This window comes from Lissotriton helveticus, chromosome 10, assembly GCF_964261635.1.
Source record: "Lissotriton helveticus chromosome 10, aLisHel1.1, whole genome shotgun sequence".
NCBI lineage: Eukaryota > Metazoa > Chordata > Amphibia > Caudata > Salamandridae > Lissotriton > Lissotriton helveticus.
In genome coordinates, this window is record NC_136071.1 from 115,799,721 (window position 1) to 115,823,989 (window position 24,269).

At 48.3% G+C, this 24,269-nt stretch overlaps 1 protein-coding gene across 1 annotated transcript in view; it reads left to right on the top strand.

The window, feature by feature from the left end:
• Positions 1–24,269, top strand: part of TRRAP (transformation/transcription domain associated protein) — an 885,394-nt gene that overhangs the window by 154,595 nt on the left and 706,530 nt on the right. The window contains exons 21-23 of the mRNA XM_078664902.1: positions 7,024–7,224; positions 7,620–7,771; positions 24,038–24,237. Of these exons, the coding sequence (XP_078521028.1) occupies positions 7,024–7,224; positions 7,620–7,771; positions 24,038–24,237 (553 nt within the window). The remainder of the gene's footprint in view (positions 1–7,023; positions 7,225–7,619; positions 7,772–24,037; positions 24,238–24,269) is intronic.

The following is a 24,269-nucleotide window of genomic DNA, read 5'->3' on the forward strand; positions in this document are numbered from 1 at the left end:
CAAGCATTTTAAATACAAGGTCCTGTCTTCTTGGTTAAAATGTACTCCCTGAATCTTTTTGAAAATCTTGGCAGTGGTTTCGGTTTTTCACAGTTTTTCACAGAAATTGTCTTTGTTTAGCCATACCTACACTAGTGATTGGTAAATAGCAATAACAACGCAGTTGTTACCATGCATTGCCATTACAAAGTGTCAGTTACCACGCATTATCTTTACCAGGCATGTTTTTGCAACACATATACCTTTACCACCCATTCCTTTACAATAAACCTATACCTTAGGCAGTGCAAGTTGGCATGGCGCACATGCAGGGCGCCATGTCGTCTGTCATTTTGTCTGCACCAGGCCATGTATGCTACAGTGGCAGTCTGCAGGGCCTAGGTTGAGGGGCCCCTTTAGGCCCAATGCTTTAGGTAACTTTAACTAGGGACTTACAGGTGACTGAAGGGCCAATTGAGGATTAGGTTTAGGGAAGAAGCACTGGCACAGGTGGCCTAGTTAACAGGTACTTTGTTCACTACAACCACATCAAATACCAGGCAAAAAGTGGGGGCTAACCATGTCAAAATGCATTTTCTCACAATAAACTAGTAGTATTTGAAACTTGACCATACGGTTGGGAAACCTACATAATGGTTTCCTCCTCACTGCTGTATTTACCCAGGTAAGTCCCTCTCTGAACTTTAAATTATATCTGACATTGAGCTGTATCCCAACTGGACACATTGACCCTCAACATTTGTCGTGTAGTTCTTAATAATACTTGGAATCTGCGCGTTTAACAACATAAACTAAGGGATTGGTGTCCAGACTGATTCCAGACACCCCCAAAGGATATGTTGGCCTTTAGACCAGCTAGCTAACAGTGCCACTACAAACCATCTAGCCTTACCAAGGAGCGAATAGTTTGTCAACTATCGAACATGACAACCCTTAATCTTTCAGGTATCGTGGAAACAGTGCAGTACTTTTCATTCAGTCACTCGTGCTCACTTCTCAGCGAGATTTATAGAATAAATGATGGGGACTTTTCAATAAGCATTTATTGAACCACCGTCTTTCTAGTACAAAATACGTGTGCTGCGACAACCATTAGACAGAAACAGATATATACAATTGCAAGAACCGAAAGAGTAAATAAAAGGTAGAATTCTACCATGGTGCGAAAACAGTGAATATATGCTGGCATATAGATACATAGCAATAATAAAGTGTACTCCTAAGTTACGAACCCAAGCTAAGTATACCCATGTATACCTAGCATGTTTGTAAGTGTGAAGCCAAGAACCCCCTTAGGAAAGAGCCAACCACATTACATGAAGGGAAAGAATGAATGACCCCTTCTTGGTCTGGAGTTGAACACCCCGCAAGGGATGTCCGACTACTGCGTGCTGGAGTTTCTGCGTGCAGGGACTCCAGTGTCTCGTGTCTGCATGGAAGCTTCTCCTCTGGTTTGCCGAGGGAAGATGTGGTGCTTATATACCCAAAAGATACCCTCAGGGGTTTTACCTAGATGTGTGATGATTCTGTGGGCCTGTCGTTCAAGGATGACGATAGCAGTGACTTTTGCACAGAGTTATTATACAGAAGATCAAGGTTCAAGGTTCAAAACAGCTTTATTTCGATTCATAACAAATCATAAAAAGCACACAGACACAAATACTTAATCAGAAGATGGAAATCCTGATGTGTGATACTAGGAATCTTCATGCATAATAAATTAGGCTCGTTTTCGAAGAAATCCACACAACATTTATTCGGCTCATACCTAGGCAAAAGGTCAGCACCAGAGACGTTACGTACAGGCAAGGTAGGACAAATGTAGGTAAAAGGTCATGCAGCTACTTAGGCCTATATTGGGGTACATTGGAGCTCGTAACACATCCGGACCCCTATACATTGACTCTACTGGAGTGGACCACTTAGGAGGTAGAGTTTTTGTGAAACATTGTTTCTGGAAACTCAGAAGATGGGGTTTCAGTTCACGCTGTTTAGTGTTGAAAAAGAGGCCAATAAACGTTCTGCCCAGTTCTGCCCAGGCAAGGTTAACACATATTTCTATAGTTGCCGTCCCCTGACCCATTGATTGATGCTTTGATTATCACAATGTTTGTAAACCAGAAGGATCTCGCAGTCCACTTTTATTTATTTGAGCACAGGCTCCTTGGATAACTTGGACCATAGAGCTAAAGTTCTATAAATCAAGGTCTCAAACTTTATCGCTATTAAAAATATGTAGTATTGTATCTTGAGCCTAGAACTGCTTGCATTATCGCACTTACGTCCTATGCCATATTTTAAACTGTTCCTTTTACTAACCTGTATATAATGCCCTATTCTTTAGGCTCTGTGCAGGTTTTGTTGGAGTATTTAACTCTTACCACTGCTCCCGAGAGTAAAATTTGATTGTACAACCTTGAACTGCAATAGTACTGGAAAGATACTACTATGAACAAATTTGCTGCCCTACAATACCAGAAAAGGCCTCCAAATTGCAATGTTATGGACTCCTTGGGTCTTTGAGAGAGAAATAGTGAGTAAGGCTGACTGAAGCACTGTTGGCCTAACCTTGGGTATTCTCTTAACTACCTTGTGTTTTCTTCGTGAGCCTCGTAATCTTGCGTGTTTACTGGAGACGCATTCTGGGTCAAAATCCTAGTTGTGAGAAAGTGGCTCTATATATACTGGACAATAATGAAGTACAGTGTGTATATTATACCCAAAGGTATAATATAGGTTTAAGTCAGGATTGACCTTACTCTCAGAAGTGGTAGCTTGGCCAAGCAGTAAGGCAGTACCAGAGAGCAGTGCAATGCATTTATTGTACACACTCAGTCAGCAAAGGATTTCACACACTCAAAGACTGAACTCCAGGCCAATGGTTTTTATATCCAAAGATATAGTTGTTTTATTTTTAGAACCAACAGGCATAAAAATATACTTTGCTAGATATGAGTACTCTCATGTAATTACTTTGCAAGGAAGCAATAGAGTTTGTGAACACAATAGGTACAGGAGTTGCTGAAGGCAACTCAAGTCTAGAAACACTTTAGCTTTAGGCCCAATGGATTGTTACCATAAAAGTACAATTGATTACAGTACAGATTACTTTAGTAGTTCCAGGACTAGATCCTAGATTCAGTTCTGGGGTCTAAGCTGAAACCAGATTAGCAAAAACGTTTTAGTTACTGTGGTGAATTTTCATGAATATAAAGCGGTTTTAAAAGTTCACACTTAGAAACTTTTCAATGTCAATCTGGCAATGTTATTCAATGGGAGAAAATTCAGGTTGCAGGTAAAGTATGATTGCGTTACTTTTGTGATCCAGTACTGGGCTTCTAGGGCCAGCACTGGGGTCTGAACTTAAAACAGGTAGGTAATTGCGTTTCAGTATTTCGTATGATTTTTAAAGAATATTTCAAGTTTTCAAAAGTAGGCACTTAGAAGAAATTTCATAGAAAAGCAGACAATGGGTTCCTATGGAGAAAATACAGGTTACTAGTAAACCAGCTAGGGATTACATTTGCGGTTCAGTACTGGGCTGAAAGGTACAGTACTGGCTTCTCTCCTGATCACAGGTGAGTATTTTCGAATTCGGACTTTGGCTGATTTTATAGGAATATTTTCAGTTTTCAAAACTTCACACCTAAAAAATTTTCGAGTCAAAATGGGTCAATGTTATCCAATGGCAGGTAAGTGAATTACCGGTTTCCAGGTGAGTACTTGGTTGGTAAAGTTAGGGTTCTGGGCGTAGACTCGGGTGTCCCCCAGAGTCAGGTGTGTACAGTTAGATCAGTCCCAGCGGCACAGGGGCGGCCGGGTGCAGAGGTAGGTAGGCCCAATGTTATCCAATGAGGGAAAGGGGGCCTTCGGTTGGTGGCTGCTGGCTAGCAGGCCACGCGGCTCTGGGAGCTGGGCTCCTGGTCACTTGCTCTGGGCAAGGGGGGAAGTAGGATAGGGCAAAGAGGTCACAGCCAGCGGCACTTGGGCGGCTGGGTGCAGGGTGATTTTGAGCCGTCGGGCGATCAATGTTATCCAACGAGGATCTTGAAAGAGGAACAAAGGCTGCAGGCTCGGGGACGGTGACTCTCCAGGGGCGACCAGCACTTCGAGAGGTAAGTTGGGATGATGGAGCACAGGTAGGTACCCCAAAGGAAGGCGCAGGGGGCCGCGGGGCGCCGGGTGCAGGGGTGTCTTTGGGGGTCAGGAAAGCTTACCCTCGGCTGGTCGTGGTTGGGGTGGCCCCTGGTTCTGAATCTTCAGGCGTCGGCTGGTTCGTCGAGGAGGGTCTTTGGGCACTGGACTTCGGGTCTCAGTTGCCGGGGGACGTCCTCGTGTTCTTGGTTCGGGTTGGCGCGGCCCGGGCTTGGCTGGTGCAGAGTGGGCTGGTCCGGAGCTTCCTGGTGAGCACCAGGTGTGGTGTTGCAGCAGAGTCTCTGCTGATGGGAGTCACAATCTTCGAGAGGGTCAAGGCAAGCAGGTCCTCTGGGTGTCCCAAGGTTGCTGTCCGCAGGAGTCGCCAGAATTAGGCAGGAGCAGGTTCCAGGATTGACAGGCCAGTAGGGCTGGGGCCAAGTCAGTTGTTGTCGTCCTGTTGATAGCAGCTGCACGGCGGGTCTTCATCTTCTTGATCTTCTTTCTTCTTTTCCTATCGGGATCTGAGGAAGGAAGGTTCTGGGAGCCCCTAAATACTGAATTTAGTGGCGTTACAGGTAGGGCAAGGACAGGGACCAATGGGTCCCTGTCCTGGGGTGAGTACACCCCCTAGCCTGGTCCTCTCCTGTGGGACGGGGGCAGGAGCCTAGATGGGATTGGGCAAGGATCCCCATCTACAAGATGGCCGTAGCCTGGGGTCATGCTTCACCTCGTCTCCCCCACCTGAGGGGTGGGGTTGGCACAGGCTGGCACCCCCCCTTCCTGACGTAGTTTTTCCCGCCAGTCTTCCCGCCTGAGTGGGGGTTAGAACTGGTAGGGGCCAGTTGCTGGGTACCGCAAATGGTCTGGAGAAGCTCACAGAGGCGGCATGCCTTTGAAGCTTCCCCCTGCCCATCCTGGGAAAGAGACCTAGCACCTCGCCCAGGATGTGCATTGTTGCAGGCCCAGGAGAGCGGGGGGCTCTCCACCCAGGGTTCCAGCAACATGTCTGCTGTGTGGCAGCCTCTGCAGCCACTCAGCCCAGACGTGGATTCTAGGTTAGGGTTTCAGAGGGCATCTCTAAGATGCCCTCTGGTGCATTTTACATTAAATCTCACACAGGGATCAGTGCGGGTTTAATGTGCTGAGAAGTTTGGTACCAAACTTGTCAGTCTTCAGTGTAGCCATTATGGTGCTGTGGAGTTCGTAATGACAACCTACCCAGCACCATATACTCTTAATGGCATCACTGCACTTACAGGGCCCAGGAAGGGCCCTGGTTACTGTAGGGGCACAGGGCTCATGCACCTCTGGCATAGGGCACTCAGCCAGAGGGGTGACTGAAGTATGCTAGGGCAGTGGGTTCTGTGAGCATGGCACACAGGGATGTGTGCCATGTCGACTCTTGGTTTAGTTCTGTACTTAGGCACTCAGCCTGAAAAGGCAGTGTGTGGGTGCCAGGGTACAGAGCCCCTGAGGGCGGCACAATAAGTGCTGCAGCCATCAGGGGTCTTCTCTGGTCACCATACCCTGGGTACCTCGGGTACCATTTACTAGGAGCTGACAGGTGGCCAGAGATGCCAATTGTGTTTTTAGTTTCAGCACTGTTTTAGGGAAGGAACACAGGCCCTGGGTACCTGGTTGGCAGGAACCCAGGGCACACTCAGTCAAAGCACATCAGCAGTTCAGAAAAAAGTGGGGGCATACCAAGGCAAGAAAGATGGCACTTTCTCACACTAGTTATGCAGACCTGTGTAGTATTGGGCATCAGCATGGCAAAACCTGAGGAGTGACTCTGATTCTGTTACCCTGGGGCAAGAAGGAACACCTAATTACCTAGCTGCATGCTGAAGAGCTAGACTTCATTTTCAAGGTGCGACTTAACCTTGGGTAGACCTCATCAGTGTCCATTCGAGTAAAGGGCCTTCATTAGAAACACGTTCAGCTCTAAGCTAGGCCTAGAGCCGAGAGGTTGCCACAGGCAAGATGCAAAGGACGGAAGAGCATCTTCTGTTTTTCCGAACTGCTCCATTGCCTTTGCACGTTGAGTCCCTTGAGCCTGCTCATGCACCTTCCCCTGAAACACCTCATGGATATAGGTCCCCTCTTTGCAGAGTGAATGTTGGGTAATTGACTTGTTATATTTTTTGTAGTTAAAGCAAAAAAGAAGACTGACACAATAAGATTTAGCATGTTGGGGCATGGCTTGGGGATCCATCTGCACAGACCTCCTTATTGTGGTTTGATCTTTATAGTGCTTGCATAATTCTTGGCAAACATTGTAATCTATACTTAACTTTAAGGGCCTTTGTTTCAGTCTCCTTCAGCCAGTGCCTTCTTTTTTTCCCCAGAACCATCAGGCATTGGGTTGAAACATCAGGCCGCAGGACTCTTTTAGTTGGTTGTTTGGATGTAACTTTCCTCCTCTCTTTAAAGTCCGTGAGTGGGCCCTGTTGCTCTGGGGAGTGAGCGTTGAGAAAAGTATCTAAATAATGGATGCTGCAGAAAAGCATTGCTTTATTTTCTGTAGCATCCATTTTTCAGATGTTTTGTTCTGCACTTGTTCCGAAGTACAAATGCAAGCAATTGCAAACATCAAAACTTTTGACTTTGCCACTAATTACTACAAGGAAGAAGAAAACCTAGTTTGTAAAGAAACCAGTGGGGAGTTGAAAGACAAAAATATTGTGATGCCTAGCTTGTCCGTATGTTACTTCGATACTAGCTCTCTGCACTAACTTTTAAGTACTTGTAAATGAAGCCAAAATTCACTCTCTTGTTTATCATTTGTGCTCACTTTCATAAATGATCATTGCCAATATAGTAATGTAAAGTTGAATATTGAAGCTCTATATTTTGGTCTGACACAAAAGAATTATTATCTTTTAGGCTTTGTGGCGTACGTTGCGCAATCCCACTGACAACATTTCCCACGTGGCGTACCGAGTACTTGGAAAGTTTGGAGGAAGTAATAGAAAGATGTTGAAGGAGTCCCAGAGGCTGCAGTATGTTGTCACCGAAATACTTGGGCCTAGTATTACAGTGGAATTTTCAGACTGTAAGGCATCCATTCAGCTGCCAATGGAAAAGGTGAGCGTTACTTTTCTATGCCCACCCAACACCATATTGATATATACTGCCTAGAATAGAGGTTTATGGTTCAGTTGCATGCATGTTCTACCCTAAATGTGATACACTACAATGATTGATTGATCCTTTGTGTCCCTCTCATTCCATTTCTAATACTGTTTTCACCATTTCTGATGTAGGCTGAGAATAATTCTGTCTTTGACGCATAGACTGTGCGATGGATATGTGTCTTGATTAGTTAACTCCCTTTCTTGGAGCTGGACAATAGGAGATTTGTATCTATTTTTCTTGATTCTTGTCTGCTGCCATGAGAAATTGTGCACACCGGTATTTGTTTCTATGCCGTCATGATTTTGAAGTGGATGCTGACCTATTATTATTTTTTTTTTTTTTAGGCAATTGAGACAGCCCTGGATTGCTTGAAGAGTGCAAACACAGAGCCGTACTATCGAAGACAGGCTTGGGAAGTGATCAAGTGCTTCCTAGTGGCTATGATGAGCCTTGATGATAACAAGCATGCCCTATACCAGCTCCTTGCTCATCCGAAGTAAGATGTACTTCATTAATATATGATAAACAAAATGTTGGATTGCATAATGTCTAGAGACGTTATACTCCTGGTGACGTCTACCCTTGTGCATAGAGAGCTGGCGAGTCAGCTTGTGGTCTTTGAGACCCAGATGGTGTTGAAAAGGGAGCATAATTGGCCCATGGGAAAGGTTTAGTAATTCCATACAAGTAGTTTCAGTTTAGAGAAGGTAGATTTCATGCCTGCACTTTTGTGCCATTTTCTGATGGGCATTTCTACCTGCTGATTTCTCGTCTTTCGAATCTCCCCTGGTACTAGACTGGATCTGGAAGCTTTGCAATTACTCCCAGTGCCGCCAGTTGGTACCACCCAACCAGGTGGTACTACTTCCCTTTTGATATTCATATCTGTATAATCTGCCACATACGTGTTAATGTCCAAGCCCGGACCTAGAGCTCTTCTTTGTCCTTTATACTGAATACTTTTGAAAAATCTTAATTGGCTGTGTATTTCTTTACGGTCATGTCAACCCCAGCGTGTTGGGCTTCAAGCAATTCCACGCTTCTCTCAAGCTGGTGTCTGTCTCAAATATTCGCAATGTCTGCCTCATGTCAGGGCCTCGAGCAAGATTTTGGGAACTTCGATTGTGTTACCATCAGTTACTTATGTCTTTAGGTTGATCGACCTGGTTCGGAACTATCCTAAGACCACTACAGTGCTGTGAGTGACCTCACCGCTTTGCCAAAGGCCTCTCTATTTGCTCCAGTGTCAGTTTTGCACTCTGTGCTGCTGACGCTGATCCTGGAGTCAGCTTGTTGTATGCTCCCAAAACATCCCATTTTAATTTGGCCAAGAGTGAAGGAAGGTCCGAGTGCCTTTTAATGATGGTCTGCCTTGAGAGTTCCTACTTTATATTCAACAGTTTTCCAGGTTCGAGCCAACTGCCATCCATTGACGATGATAGAGGTTTGATAATATTGCTCCGCCGCTCTACATAGATGGAGTCACCTTGCAGAATGACAGTGGATTGGACACATCCCCTGCATTTGAGCAGGAGTGTCTGTAAGGACCACTGTAGGAAAGTGCCCCTTTTTGCATGGTTACCCCCCAAATTTCTGCCTGACATCTGGTGCAAACTGACTTGATGTGCCCTGGCCCCTGCCAACCAGGTACACCAGAGCCTGTGTTCTTTCCCAAAACTGTACCTTTGTACCCACAATTGGCACATCCCTGGCCACAGGTAAGCCCCTTGTAAATTATACCATGGGTCCCAAGGGCACTGTGACCAAGGAAGGCCTCTAAGAGCTGCAGCACATATTGTGCCACCCTTAGAGACACTATACCTTAACACCCATGCACTGCGATTGCAGGCTGCATGTTTTGGTGTAGAGAAATGTGAAGAGTCTGCATGGCACACATCCCTGTGTGCAATGCCTGCAACACCACTGCCTCTGGCCTATGTAAGTCAACCCCCTAGCAGGGTGCACGAGCCCTCAGGTGAGGATACAGTGGCATGAACTTTGTACCCCTACAGTGTCTAAGTCCATTCTTAGAATTGGTAAGTGTAGTCAAGCCATAAAGAGTATACGGTCTGGGAGTTGGTCATTACGGACTCCACAGTTGCATAATGGCTGTACTATTAACTGGGAATTTTGGTGGCAAACTTCCCGTCACATTAAACCTACACAGATGTCAGTGTGGGATTTAATTCCAAATACACTCGGAGGACATCTTCGAGATGCCCTCTGAAAAACGACCTAACTCTAGTGTCTTGGCTGGCTGTCTGCCTGCTCGCCAGCTGCCACTCCTAGACATGTTTCTGGACCCATGGGTCGAGAGCCTTCCTGCTCTCTGGTGTCGTGAAACAAAGCACATTTGGGGCAGAGGTTTCATGCCTCCTCCCCCAGGATGGGCTGCTCCACAAAGGGGAAGCTTCAAAGGCGTGCCGCTGTAGGAAGCTGTCTCTGCCTTTTGCTGCCCACAGCATTTGGCTCCCACTGGTTCTGCCCCCCACTTTGGGTGGGAGAATTGGCAGGAAAACCATGCTAGGAAGAGAGGTATGCCCACCTTTGCCAACCCCACCCTTCAGTTGGGGGAGGTGAGGTGCAGCCCACATCCCAGTCCCCTCCATCTTGAAGATGTGGGGACTCCGCCAGTTAGAGAGAGGCTCATGCCCCCTCCCACTCAAGGGCGGCATAATAGTGGGTGTACCAACCCCAAGGAAGGGACCCATTGTTCCCGACCTGCACACCCCTTTAACTCCCCTAAATTTAGTATTTAGGGGCAGCCATGAAACTTGCTTTTTCCGGTTCGGGGAAGAAAAAGGACAGAAGCCATGGTGACCCAGGAAGTTGTCACTTACTTGCTTTGGCCCAAGCCCTACCTGCCTGGTACGTCTCAGACCTACCTACAACGAAGAAATCGGCGTAGCCAGCAGCCCCTCAGAGCCTGGAGGACCTGCCCTGCACTCACCTTACAGACTGTCTTCCGTGAGCACCAGATTTGCGCAAGAAAGATTCCAAGACCAGCATCTGGATTCATACGACTCTGCTATTATGCACCACTCTGCACCCAATGAACACTGCCCGAGTTAGAGTGGCCCAACACCATGAGGAGGTCTCCCCAGCGATACTGACCTCTGATCTGGTGATGCCCGACCTCCCTCAAGCTCCATGACGCCTGCAGCCTCAACCTGAATAGTCCCCCCCCATCTTTACCGAAGCTGGTTAGAAAACCAGATGCAAGAACACACCCCTACACCTGACTCCCTAAGTGGTGATCAGCACACTCAGAAATGCCACTGCTCACTTGCAGAGCCTTGTTTCCCTACTGCGGCAGTTTCATCAATTATATGGGAAGTTCAAGGGATTTTGATGTTGCCAGTCCTTTTATCGGAGGCAGTCGTTTCAGCCCATAGAGAAACAGACATTTTATCATGTTTCAGGGGGATGGCACAGTGCCAGAGATTGGTATTAAGGGGAAAAACAGAACAGGGTGGCTGGACAGGATTATTCGTGAAACAATTCACCAGACACACAGTCAATCTGTACCGTGTGACCACTGGATTTAATTTTCCAAACAAGTTTATTTTTCTTTTTTACATTTATCAGCAATTTTTTGAAACACAAGCACAAACAAAACCACTGTCAATTCAAAAGGTTCATATATACAGTATCTACAAATGCACACATTTACAAATTTACAACAAAGAATCAAACAAAAGATTGGTTAGACACACCAAAAGACAATCACAAATGTATAATAATTCAAAAAAATTGCAATTATATACAGTGCAGAGATTAATCCATAAGCGAACAAACGGGAACCAGTCCTAGAGATTGAAAAAAACAAGTGACAGGCGGGGTTGAGATCAAAAACAAGCCTGCCTGTCAACGAAAGCCTGTGGTGTAATGTTAAATAGGGTTGCAAGGCTAGGATACAGAGTGGTGGTATGATTTACATCCTAGCGGCACCCTTTGTTGTAGCCACAGGGTGGTATTGTCGACGCGTTTCGAACCTAAGTATTCAAGGTTCTCTTCAGGACAGGGACTGGGAAACAGATTCTGCACGCGGGCACAAAGGTTGCCGTGGCGTAGGTATGTCGTGTTCACACCTGCAATAGGCGCAGAGCAGGACTTAAGGCGTGGTGTCAGGCTTCAGAAGCTTGCAGGTATCAGGGCGGCTCACATTATTTTGCGCGTGTAGGTCTGGCTATGCAGACCACAGGGAGGGAAGCGGCCGGTCCCTGGCCTCAGTTCAGGCCGGCAGTTAAAGTTGGCCCGTTTTCTGAATGAAGTAATCAAGCCACAGAAGGTCCGTGTTGCTCACTCCCTCCCAGGAACAAGCTGTCTGTAGGTCTGTAGGTCTACAGACAGCTTGTTCCTGGGAGAGAGTGAGCAACACGGACCTTCTGTGGCTTGATTACTTCATTCAGAAAACGGGCCAACTTTAACTGCCGGCCTGAACTGAGGCCAGGGACCGGCCGCTTCCCTCCCTGTGGTCTGCATAGCCAGACCTACACGCGCAAAATAATGTGAGCCGCCCTGATACCTGCAAGCTTCTGAAGCCTGACACCACGCCTTAAGTCCTGCTCTGCGCCTATTGCAGGTGTGAACACGACATACCTACGCCACGGCAACCTTTGTGCCCGCGTGCAGAATCTGTTTCCCAGTCCCTGTCCTGAAGAGAACCTTGAATACTTAGGTTCGAAACGCGTCGACAATACCACCCTGTGGCTACAACAAAGGGTGCCGCTAGGATGTAAATCATACCACCACTCTGTATCCTAGCCTTGCAACCCTATTTAACATTACACCACAGGCTTTCGTTGACAGGCAGGCTTGTTTTTGATCTCAACCCCGCCTGTCACTTGGTTTTTTCAATCTCTAGGACTGGTTCCCGTTTGTTCGCTTATGGATTAATCTCTGCACTGTATATAATTGCAATTTATTTGAATTATTATACATTTGTGATTGTCTTTTGGTGTGTCTAACCAATCTTTTGTTTGATTCTTTGTTGTAAATTTGTAAATGTGTGCATTTGTAGATACTGTATATATGAACCTTTTGAATTGACAGTGGTTTTGTTTGTGCTTGTGTTTCAAAAAATTGCTGATAAATGTAAAAAAGAAAAATAAACTTGTTTGGAAAATTAAATCCAGTGGTCACACGGTACAGATTGACTGTGTGTCTGGTGAATTGTTTCACGAATAATCCTGTCCAGCCACCCTGTTCTGGTTTTCCTATTGTTGAGATCCGGGTTGGTCAGATGTAGGATCCAATACCTTTACTGTTTCACAACAGAGATTGGTATTAAGGCAGCAGCAACCTTCTTTCTCCTCCCTCTGCTCCACAAAAACAATTGGTGTCAGCTGACTATGGGCATCCAGTGAATGGAGAGATGAGAAGTGTGAGGGGTGAATTTTTCATTTACTATGAGCTTATCTTGGACCTCAGTCTCAGATTGTGTAGAACAGAGACACACTCCTGTTCCAAGACACTCTCCTTCACATTCCCTCTGCTAAACATTGTCATTTGATTATACCCAGATTCTCTCGAGGGTTGTGTTGACCCTCCTGAGTAAGTGGACCATCAAACTAGTTTCAACGGCAGAAATGGCCGTTGGTTTTAGTTGTCTTTTTAGTTCCTAGGAATGATGTGGAAATTTGCCCTATTCTGGACCTGTCTATGATAATCTCCTTCATCCCACCTCCATTATGCTTCCAGCTCACCTTCGCAACTTGGAAATAAGTTCCGATACCTAATCAGCTGGCATTTAAGACTGGCTCTCCACAACTTTGTCCACGTCCAGAGCACAATTCCTCTATTGTTTTTTTGTCCGCTTTCTCCACATCCCATCTACACTTGCTCAGTGTCTTTTATTTGGATGATTCTAGAAACCATTGAATTGAAACCCTTACCCTGTGAATCAAGTCCGGTACTTTCCGGATCTCATTTGGATGTTTCGGAAGGCGGTTTGACATCTAGCTGTGACAGTGTAATAGCTGCTGGGCCTCTTGGCTTCCTGTATTCTGCTCAAACACATGTGAGGTGGCACTTTTGAGCACTTTATTTATGTAGTCTCTTTCATTGAAGACTACACTTGAGGAATCTCTTGAATGGCATTTGGCGGTCTCCCAGGACCTGCAGTGGTGGCAGTAACTTGGCCATGTGACCGGAAGGACAAGGTTTGGTCTTCATCCGGTACTCACTATGTTTATCACCTAAACGTTGATTCCTTGTAATGCAGAGTTGCCACATTAAACAGCTTGAGTTAAAGCCATTTCAGTTGGACCCCAAGACATTCCTGCTTCATCTTTACGTCTCACCTGAGACCACGAATTCGCTGTCACTTGCAAGATCTTTTGGTACTTAAAAATAAAAACAAGCATTTGCAATGCAATAGGTCTCGCAGCATTAAAGTTTGAGTTATTGGCATTGTGTATGACAATGCGTTGCATACATTTTTTAGCATACTTTGAATTGGTGAGCAGTTTGAGTGTGTGCAAGAGTGCTGTTGCTCACAGCTGTTATTATTAACGCAGCTCTAATGATGCACCTCACGCACGGGGCTGACACAGTTATTATTCACAAAGCTCTGATGATGCACCTCATGCACGGCCTCACAGCTGTTATTATTAACGCAGCTCTAATGATGCACCTCACCACGGGGCTGACGCAGTTATTATGCACCTCAGCACGGGGCTGACGCAGTTATTATTCACAAAGCTCTGATGATGCACCTCAGGCACAGCTCACAGCTGTTATTATTCACACAGCTCTGATGATGCACCTTTGGCACGGACTCACAGCTGTTATTATTCACACAGCTCTGATGGTGCACCTTAGGCACGGGCTCACAGCTGTTATTCACACAGCTCTAATGATGCACCTCACGCACGGGGCTGACGCAGTATTATTCACACAGCTCTGATGATGCACCTCAGCCACAGGCTCACAGCTGTTATTATTTACACAGCTCTGATGATGCACCTCCTTAAACCTGTATGTTTAAAGCAGTGAAATTCACTTAAAAGCATTATGAAAGTAGTTATTGTTACGAATTAAAAGTGAAAAATCGCTGAAAATTCCAAGTTCTGGTTAGCGTGATAATAGCCACATTCTTTTTGGTGGATTCGTATGAGAAGATTCCCGTTTGCACCATTTGCCTGCATAGCGTTCTTGCAGTGTGTTGTGTATGTAATTAGAGCACTCGTGGGGTGAACGGTAGAGCGTCTGGAACATTCGCAACCATAAGGTGCATTCGGGGTGCCTTCACAAACATTTGCGATTTCAGGTTGCTGATTGCCCGCCCCTCGCGGGATGTATGCACGGAGAAATGAGGGTGCAAAGTAGACCACACGGTTTGTGCCCCGCTTTACAGAGCGACGCCATGAAACAGTTGCAAGGGCCTCCCTGAACGGCACAGACAGTACATGGCCTGTTCCAATATGGAGTACGAGACACAGACCTGCGTGTTTTCGCCTGCTAGCCCGCGCCGCTGCAGAGGTCGCGTCCAGCGAGCACCGCTGGAGAACGCCACAGTGAGAGAGGCACCCGCCGCCGGGAGCAGGCAGGGGAGGGGGGTCGTCAGACCTCGAGGCCCACCCCGCGAGGACCAGGCAAGTATGAAGACAGCCAGGCCAGGGTCCTACGTTCTGTAGTAGGGGATCTCTGTGTATAGTCATAATCTAGTGAATAGTCCCGCCCATGTGCGTGGACCCCGGCGCAATCAAAAATAATCTCTTATAGTGTCAAAAAATGCAGAAAAGCATAGACACTTAAGAGAGAATTTAAAGACAGATAATGCAGCCTAAAAAGGCTACACTGTCCAGTACTTCAACTAGAAATTCCACCATAAAATCCACAAAACAGCAAAAGCCTGTACAGATTTCCCTTGCTTCACCAGCAAAATCCCTCAGGAATGATAGAGAGAAGAACCTGGACAGACAAGCCCCATAGGCTGCCATTATGTGGCTCAAAACAGGATACTGTGCCTTTAAGAGAATCTTCCAGAACCTTCTCCCAGTATCCCAGAATGCATAGCAGGTCCAACTTAGTTTCAGTTCTTTTTTCCGGCTCCTGCAAGCAGGACCCTGGAGCATTGAGCTCTCCCTTTTCAAGGGTTTTTGTTGGTGTTTTTCACTAATTTCGATTTTGTGTACTTTTAAAGTACTTTGGTGACTGTCTTCTTGGATTTCTGCTCTCTTTGGCTGTTCATAATGCCTGCATTATTTGATAAATGCCCAGAGTGCTCCAGGAAGAAGGCCAAGTCAGACCCCCATGAGGTGTGTATCCTCTGCCTTCCCTCTTCCCACATCCCAGAGGAGTGTGTGATCTGTAGAGGCTTCTCTGGCAGGACCCTGAAGGACAAGAGAAAAATCAGACTTCAGGGACTTGAAGAAAGAAGACTGAAGGCTCAAGGTGGGTCTGGAGGGCTTCTGCTGCCCATGCTGAGGCCTCTGGGGGGCTCCCCAGGGGCAAGAAGTCCAGCAAACGTCCAAGGTCTCCGTCTGGTTCAGTTGCTATGACCACGACGTCGAGAGGAAGGTCCACGGCCAGTTCCCGGTCTCCCCAGGGCTCTGGGTCGAGAAAACGTCGCCCGTCGACGTCGAGGGACGTTTACAGGCCGCCGTCGAACCCGGTGTCGATCTCGTCGCCGTCGGCGTCGAGTGGACGGCATCGGAGGGCCCGGCGTCGGCACTCGCCGTTGAGGCGACACCGCCGTTCGCCGTCGAAGACAAGGACATCGTCGTCGTCGAGGGGATCCTCGTCGTCAAGGTCGCCGTCGAGACGGAGGAGGTCTCCGGCGCCGAAGAAGTCGACGTCGAGGCGTTCAAAGAGGTCGACGTCGAGGCGTTCGAAGAGGTCGAGGCGGTCGAGGTCGCCGTCGAGGCGTCATCGCCCGTCGTCGAGATTTAGAGGTTCGGCCATCTGGTCGGGGTCGACGTCGAGGCGGAGAAGCCGGTCGACGCCGAGGAGTGTGAAACGGTCGACGCCGAAGGGCCGCTCGCCGTCAAGGGAACCACGATCGACGTCTGAGCACCGATCGTCGACGTCAGGAGGTCGTAAGGACAGGCCCAGGACTGTGGGGGGCTCCCCACAGTCGGGACAGGATGGTGGCTCGCCGGGAACGGCATACTCCGAGGTGTATACGCCGAAGAAGCCTACTGCACCGCCTTCTTTGCCTCCTTTGCCTAAGGGCCCACTTCCGAGGGTTTCGACCCCTCCTCCGTTGCCTCCTCTACCGGCGCCTCAGGCCCCGGTTCCAACTGTTCCTCCTCCTCCCCCGGTTCCACCGAGATCGGTGTCGATGCCCCAACTCCCGACACCTCCGAAGAAGACTCCTAAGTCGAAGGTTCCTCCTAAACCCAAGACGTCCGACCCGGGGAGGCCGGCGGAGCGTCCCAGACCCAAGAGATCGAGGTCACGCTCAGGTAGACGGGACAGGTCGAGGAGTGGACGCGGATCCTCCTCGAGATCCAGGCATCGACATAGGAGGCATAGGTCCAGGTCTCGTTCTGCCTCGGGGACCCGTTCCTACTCACCTACGTTGTCAGATTCACCGGAGACGAGGGTGTCCCCGATTGATGATATTGGCACGTTCCAGGAGGTTCTCCTGCGCGGGACGGCGAAGTTGGGGATCGAGGTTACGGCCCCTACGCCCTCAACTTCCGTGATCTTTGAGACATTACATAAGAAACACCTGTCTCGCCCCCTGCTGCCTTTGGTGCCAGGACTACTTGAGCCGGCGGAACAACTCTTCCTTACGCCGGCGGTGGTGAAAGCTGCGCCTTCCAGGCTCGTGAAGAAATACAGGGCTCCTGAGTCGGACCCGGCTTTCTTGCGGAAGGACCCGACACCGGATTCGGTGATTGTGACGGCGGCTCGGAAGCTCCATGCCACCTCTCCTGCCTCCACCGTGCCTCCCGATAAGGAGAGCCGCTGGATTGACTCTGCTGGACGAAAAGCGTGTGGGACGTCCTCTACAACGATGAAGGCCTCCAGTGACTCGGCGTTGTTGGGACGATACGACCATGCACTGTGGGACTCCATGGAACGGTTTGCGGACCTTGTTCCGCGCGACCGGAGAGAGGATTTCATGGAGATCGTCCAGGAAGGGATGCTGGTTTCTAACCAGGCCATTAGCGCCGCGGCGGATATCTCCCTGCTGGCCGCGCATGGATACTGCCACGGTATCAATCAGAGGCGCCATGCTTGGCTTCGGTTGACGTCGCTTAAACCTGAGGCGCAACAGCGTGTGGCAAATCTGCCGTTTTCTGGGGATACCCTTTTCGGGAAACACGCAGATGACGAGATGGCCAGGATGAAGGCCGAGGCGGAAACCCTGACGGCGGTGGGCTTGGAGAAGCCCAAAGATAAGAAACCCTTCCGCCAATTCCAACGCCGTTTTGGGTCGCAGGGTCGAGGAAGGGGACAGTCTTCTGGGCAACATCAGCAGCAGCAACAACAGCAGCAGTACAGAAGACCCTTCCAAAAACGTCAGAGGGGTAGAGGTGCACAGCAGTCCTCTACCGCGACCAAGGGCCCGGCTGGGTCTCGACCCTGAGCAGTTACTTCCCCTTCGTCCGTTACCCGCTCCGGTGGGGGGAAGCATTCAATTTTTCCTGGCAGAGTGGAGAAAAATTACTCAGGACAAGTGGCTGCTGAATATTGTTTGCAATGGATACAGTCTTCGTTTCACCAGCCCTCTTCCGTCGATTCCTCCGATCAGCTCGCAGTATCAACTGTGCGAGCTTCAGGCGGAGGCCGACGTCCTGTTAAGGAAAAGGGCGATAGAGGATGTACCTCTGTCTCAAAGAGGACTAGGTCTGTACTCTCGGTTCTTTCTGGTCCGCAAGAAGGACAAGAACGAGTTCAGGCCCATTCTGGACTTGCGACAGGCAAACAAATGGATTCGCAGAGAAAAGTTTCGCATGCTGTCGTTGCATCAGATCTACCCTCAGCTGCAACGGGGAGTCTGGCTTTGTGCCATAGACCTACAGGATGCATACTTCCATGTGCCCATTGCACACAAACACAGGAAGTTCCTGCGATTTCAAGTCGGGACCAATCACTATCAGTACACGGTACTTCCGTTCGGGCTGAAGTCTGCGCCCAGGACATTCTCGAAGTGCATGGCAGTGGTAGCGGCACACCTGAGGAAGAACAAGGTGTTGGTCTACCCGTACCTGGACGATTGGTTGATCAAGGCCTCCTCCTTCTCGGAATCTCAAGCACACTTCCAGAAGATGTGCGTTCTCTTGAACAAGCTGGGGTTGCACATCAACATGTCCAAGTCTGTTCCAACTCCGGTCCAGTGCATACAGTACTTGGGAGCCTCCATCAATACACTGTCGGCAAGCGTGTCTCCTTCGGAAGAGCGTCGTTTATCACTCCTTCGGAAGGCTCAGGCTCTCCTGTCCATTCCATCCACAACAGTGAGGATGGTGTCTTCTCTGCTGGGATCGATGGCCTCTTGCATCTTCCTGACGCCACATGCGCGGCTGCACATGAGACCGCTGCAGGAGTGCTTGGAAAATCAATGGGACCAGAGGAGAGGTTCTTGGGACGACAGGATACGACTGTCTCTACATGCTCTTCAGTCTCTGAAGTGGTGGTGTTCAGCGGAGAATCTCCTCAGAGGGGTTCCTTTCCACAAGGACATTCCCACACAGACGATCGTGACGGATGCTTCTCTCCTGGGATGGGGAGCGCACTCCGGAGACCTGCAGATTCAAGGGACGTGGTCCCCTTCGGAGTCCACGTACCACATCAATTTCCTGGAACTCAGGGCTGTTCACTTGGCACTGAAGGCTTTTCAACCGTCCTTCCGGACCGACTCTCTGCTTGTGCAAACGGACAATACGACCACGATGTATTACCTCAACGAGCAGGGGGGCTCGAGATCGCGCACTCTGTCTCAGGAGGCGCAGGCGATCTGGCACTGGCTTCTGGCCCGAGGACTCTCGATAACGGCCACTCATCTGCCAGGTGTGCAGAATGTTCAGGCAGACGAGCTGAGCAGACTGATTCAGGAAAACCACGAGTGGGTCCTAAACGACGAAGTGCTAGGAGAAGTCTTCGCAAGGTGGGGCACTCCAGACATCGATCTGTTCGCCACCGCCGAAAACAGCAAATGCCGAGACTTCGCCTCCAGGTACTACCAGCCAGGGACGCTGGGGAACGCGTTATGGATCAACTGGTCGAACAGCTTTCTGTACGCTTTTCCACCCATTCCCCTGATTCCAGCGGTTCTCATCAAGCCCTCCCAATCCAGGGCGGAGATGATTCTGATTGCCCCGGAATGGCCCAGACAGTGGTGGTTCACGGACCTGCTTCACCGGTCTCTCCTTCCTCACATGAAGCTGCCGTGCAGGCCGGACCTTCTCACGAAGTTCGGGGGGCGGATGGTGCACCCCAACCTCTCGTCTTTGAGTTTGGCGGCATGGCTCCTGAAATAGTGCAATATGGCCATTTGAATCTCCCAGCGGATTGTATGGACATACTGAAGGAGGCTAAGCGACCTTCCACTCGGACTTCTTATGCTTACAAGTGGAAGAGGTTTTGCATCTGGTGCAAGTCTAAGAACTATGACCCTACGACATGCAAGGAAGATGTCATCCTTCCATATCTGCTACATCTGGCGCAGTCTGGCCTTAATGTCCATTCCATTAAGGTTCATCTGGCTGCTTTGACTGCCTACAGGAAATGCCCTTCACAGACTTCCTTCTTTCAGATCCCTGTGATCAAAGATTTTTTGTAAGGCTTGAAGAAAGTGTTCCCTCCTGTCAGGCTTCCTTCGCCTTCATGGGACTTGAATGTGGTGCTGTCCAGATTGATGAAGGAGCCTTTTGAACCTATTCATAAGGCTTCGTTGCAGCACCTGTCCTGGAAGGCGGCGTTCCTCGTGGCCATTACATCGGCCCGCAGGGTGAGTGAAATTCAGGCGTTGTGTTGCCAAGAACCTTATACTGTATTTCATGCTGCTAAGGTTGTTATGCGTACTCACCCTAAGTTTCTTCCCAAGGTTGTTTCTGATTTTCATATCAATCAGACTATATCTTTACCTACGTTTTTTCAGAATCCTTCGTCTCCAGCGGAAAGGTCTTTGCATTCCCTGGATGTTCGAAGGGTGCTGAAATTTTATCTGGATAAAACCAGGGATATTCGTAGGTCAGACCAATTGTTCATCAATTATGGATCTGTCAGGACGGGTCTTGCGACCTCTAAGCAGTCTATCTCTCGGTGGATTGTGTCCTGCATACAGCTGTGTTACCAAAAAGCTAATAAGACCTTAGGAGGTAAGCCTAAGGCTCATTCCACCAGGGGCAAGGCTGCCACAACAGCATTGCTCCGTAATGTTCCGATTGCAGAAATCTGCAAGGCGGCCACTTGGAAGTCGGTTCATACCTTTGCTAAGCATTACTGCCTGGACACTGATGCCAGGGCAGACGCTCAGGTTGGGCAGGCTTCGCTGCGAAATCTGTTCGCACAGTAGTGGCGTTAATTCTCTTTTCTCCACCGCCGCTTTGGTGTGGGGATGGCTTGCCATTCTATTCACTAGATTATGACTATACACAGAGATCCCCTACTACAGAAGGAGTAGTGTCTGTCCTGTAACTCCAGTTCTGTAGTAGGGGTATCTCTGTTATAGTCATAAGCGCCCTCCCTCCTTCCCGGTGGAGAGAGACATATTCCTTTATGGAATGCTACAGGTCTGGCGTGTTACGCCTTCAAAAAGAACTGAAACTAAGTTGGACCTGCTATGCATTCTGGGATACTGGGAGAAGGTTCTGGAAGATTCTCTTAAAGGCACAGTTTAGAGCCACATAATGGCAGCCTATGGGGCTTGTCTGTCCAGGTTCTTCTCTCTATCATTCCTGAGGGATTTTGCTGGTGTAGCAATGGAAATCTGTTCAGGCTTTTGCTGTTTTGTGGATTTTATGGTGGAATTTCTAGTTGAAGTACTGGACAGTGTAGCCTTTTTAGGCTGCATTATCTGTCTTTAAATTCTCTCTTAAGTGTCTATGCTTTTCTGCATTTTTTGACACTATAAGAGATTATTTTTGATTGCTCCGGGGTCCACGCACATGGGCGGGACTATTCACTAGATTATGACTATAACAGAGATACCCCTACTACAGAACTGGAGTTACAGGACAGAAACTACTCCTTCTCTTGGAGGCGAGGAACGCTACTTGAGGAATCCGGGGTCTTCTCAGGCCCTGAAGAGGTTTACTCCTATTCTAGCGGAGGCAGCGGTGGGAAATACAATTGCACGCTGGGAACGTACAAAGAATAGGGCTAGAAAAATCCCTGCTATAAATAGACCATTGTGACAATTGCGTTTATTTCCTCATGCCACCAAATTCAAAATTGTCACTGTAAGCAGGTGAAGCAATTAGCGATGTTCGCGGTTCTTTCTCCAGGGAGCATACATTCTATGTGTTTTCTCTATATTTCCTGATATTGTTATTCTTACATGTGTGAAGTATATTCGTTTTTTTCTTTTATCCCGCTCATAAAAATAACCACGCAGCCCCCCTGATTTTTATACAGTGACCCATATTTGATATCTATTCTGGTCCATTCATTTGCATTGTTTTCTCGCCTTGCCTGAATCCATTTGATTAATTTCCTCCTCCTAGAGGACGGGCTGTAATAAATGCAGCCCCGCACAGACGTGTAGGTAACCATGCATGCAGCAGTCGCTCCAAGCGCAGGCCTGTGGATCAGGTTCTTCAGCGTGCAGCTAGCACCCAGGGATGGGAAAGGAGCCCAGTACTGAAATAAATGCTCCATCAGCCATAGTTTCAGCAAATATTCTTTACACTTTCGTTGGGACTTCCGTCTTGTGCGCGAATCCCACTCCTAAGAAGACGTGCGCACGCAAAACAAAACCTATCGTGGGGCGGGACTTCCGTTTTGTGAAGCCCGCGCCCACGGAGTGCCTGGAGAAGCAGTGGTGACGCGGGGCTCCCATGGCCGAGGGAGAGCCCCGCGGTAGGAGGCTGCACAAGTCCGGAGTGCCGGTGAGTGGGGAAGGGGGGATGCCTGTATGTGTGCGTGTGTGTGTGTCTGTGTGTGCGACGGCGGAGGGGATGTCTCTCCGTGCGTGTATGTGTGCTTGTGTATGTGTGTGCGCATGCGTGCAGGGGGAGGTGTGCCTGTGTATGTTTGCGCTTCCCAGGAGACAGCCACGGCGAGCGCGTTCGCGGCCTGCGCCGATCGCCTTTTGCGAGATGCGCGCGGCCAGGTGCTGTCTCCTGGGAAGCACAGTCAGTAACAAAAGATCTCCTGGCGGACACAGCGCTGACGCGCTGTTACGCCACGAGACCTAAAAAGGGGCCTAGAGCCTGCTCATTCCTTACCATTAATTTGCTTCATAGTCACACTTGTTTCCTTGCTTCTCATTGGTCATCCATGCATTCCGGTTTAACTTTTTCCCTTTGTGCGTTTTTCTGTATCATTGAGCATGGCCCACATACTACTAATTGTCTTTTAATAGTCTTCTTCCAAAAGTACTTTTTTTGTTGTTGTGTTGCTTCCCCTGTTGTCCTTCCTTACTCGTTGTTGTTGCACCCGTCTGCCTCCCCTCATTGTTGTTTGCACTAATTCTCCCTTCCATTGTTGTTGCTTGTTTATATTCAGTTGAATATTTATCGCCCACAGTAGGAAAGTGCCCTATTTTGTCATGATCACCCTCCCTTTTTGCCACTGATACTTTTTGACTGATGTGCACAGAGTCCCTGCTAAGAAGTTCCCAGGGCCAGTGCTCGTTACCTAAAACATGGTAAAATGGTGTAATTGTAACCGAATTGGCACACACTTTGGCTTCCCTGTAAGTCCTTAGTAAGTGGTGCCCCTGGTGCCTAGGACATGGGTACCAAAGAGAGTCCCTAAGTGCTGCAGCATGTATTATGCCCCCCCCCCCGAGGGACCCCCATACAAATTGCATGCAGCCTGCCATTGCAGACTGTGTGTAATGGTGCAAACCATGAGTTAAAACATGTCATGACACACTCGCTGTGTGCCGTGCCCAAGTCACTGCATGAAATATATGTAAGTCCTCCCTACAGCAGGCCTTGTAGCCCAAAGGCAAGGTGCATTATATTACATGTAAGGGCTTACTGCATGAACAGATATGCCCCGGGGCTGTGTAGTCGAATTACTAGATGGTACAAGTGAACAGGGAAGCCATCTTAAGTATGTGTACTGGGCACTGGTCATTACGAGTTCACCAGCTACAAGTTGGCTTTACTGAAATCTATGGTATTTGGTATTAAACACTTTTATCTTTACAAATCTGTACTGCTGCTAGTACAAGCTTTATTAGGACATGAACCCAGAGGGCACCGTAGAGGTCGAGACATTGCAGTCAGGGATTTTTTTCTCTACCTTTCTTACCAGCAGGTACGTCTTTGAACCGCATGAATGCTGAAAAATCCATGACCTTTAGTCTTTTTTCAATTCCATTTGTTGCTGGTTTATTCTGTATTGATAAAAGCAAAACAACGTTAGATCGTGCAGTATATTTTGATGTTATTGGTTTAGTTGGTAAGTAAATGCGCAATTATGGCTATTTTGGCTTCTCTAAAGCACGAGCTCACATTTAATTCAGTTCCATTTTATTTCCTTGAACTATTTATCTGGTTTATGGCGTTCTCCATGAACATGGTTGTTATTCTTCATGATTAAGGTGTACCAAAAAGGACGAGATCCGAGCAAAACAAGACATACAAAGACATTTGATGACTTCAATCAAATTTTGTTTTCTTTCCAGCTTCACTGAAAAGTCCATCCCCAGCGTAATCATTTCACATCGTTACAAAGCCCAGGACACTCCTGCCCGTAAGACTTTTGAACAGGCTCTAACCGGAGCATTCATGTCGGCGGTCATTAAAGATCTGAGGCCCAGTGCATTACCGTTTGTAGCCAGTCTAATTCGTCATTACACAATGGTTGCGGTGGCTCAGCAGTGTGGTAAGTGCATTGTTTTAAAGCTGTAATGTAGC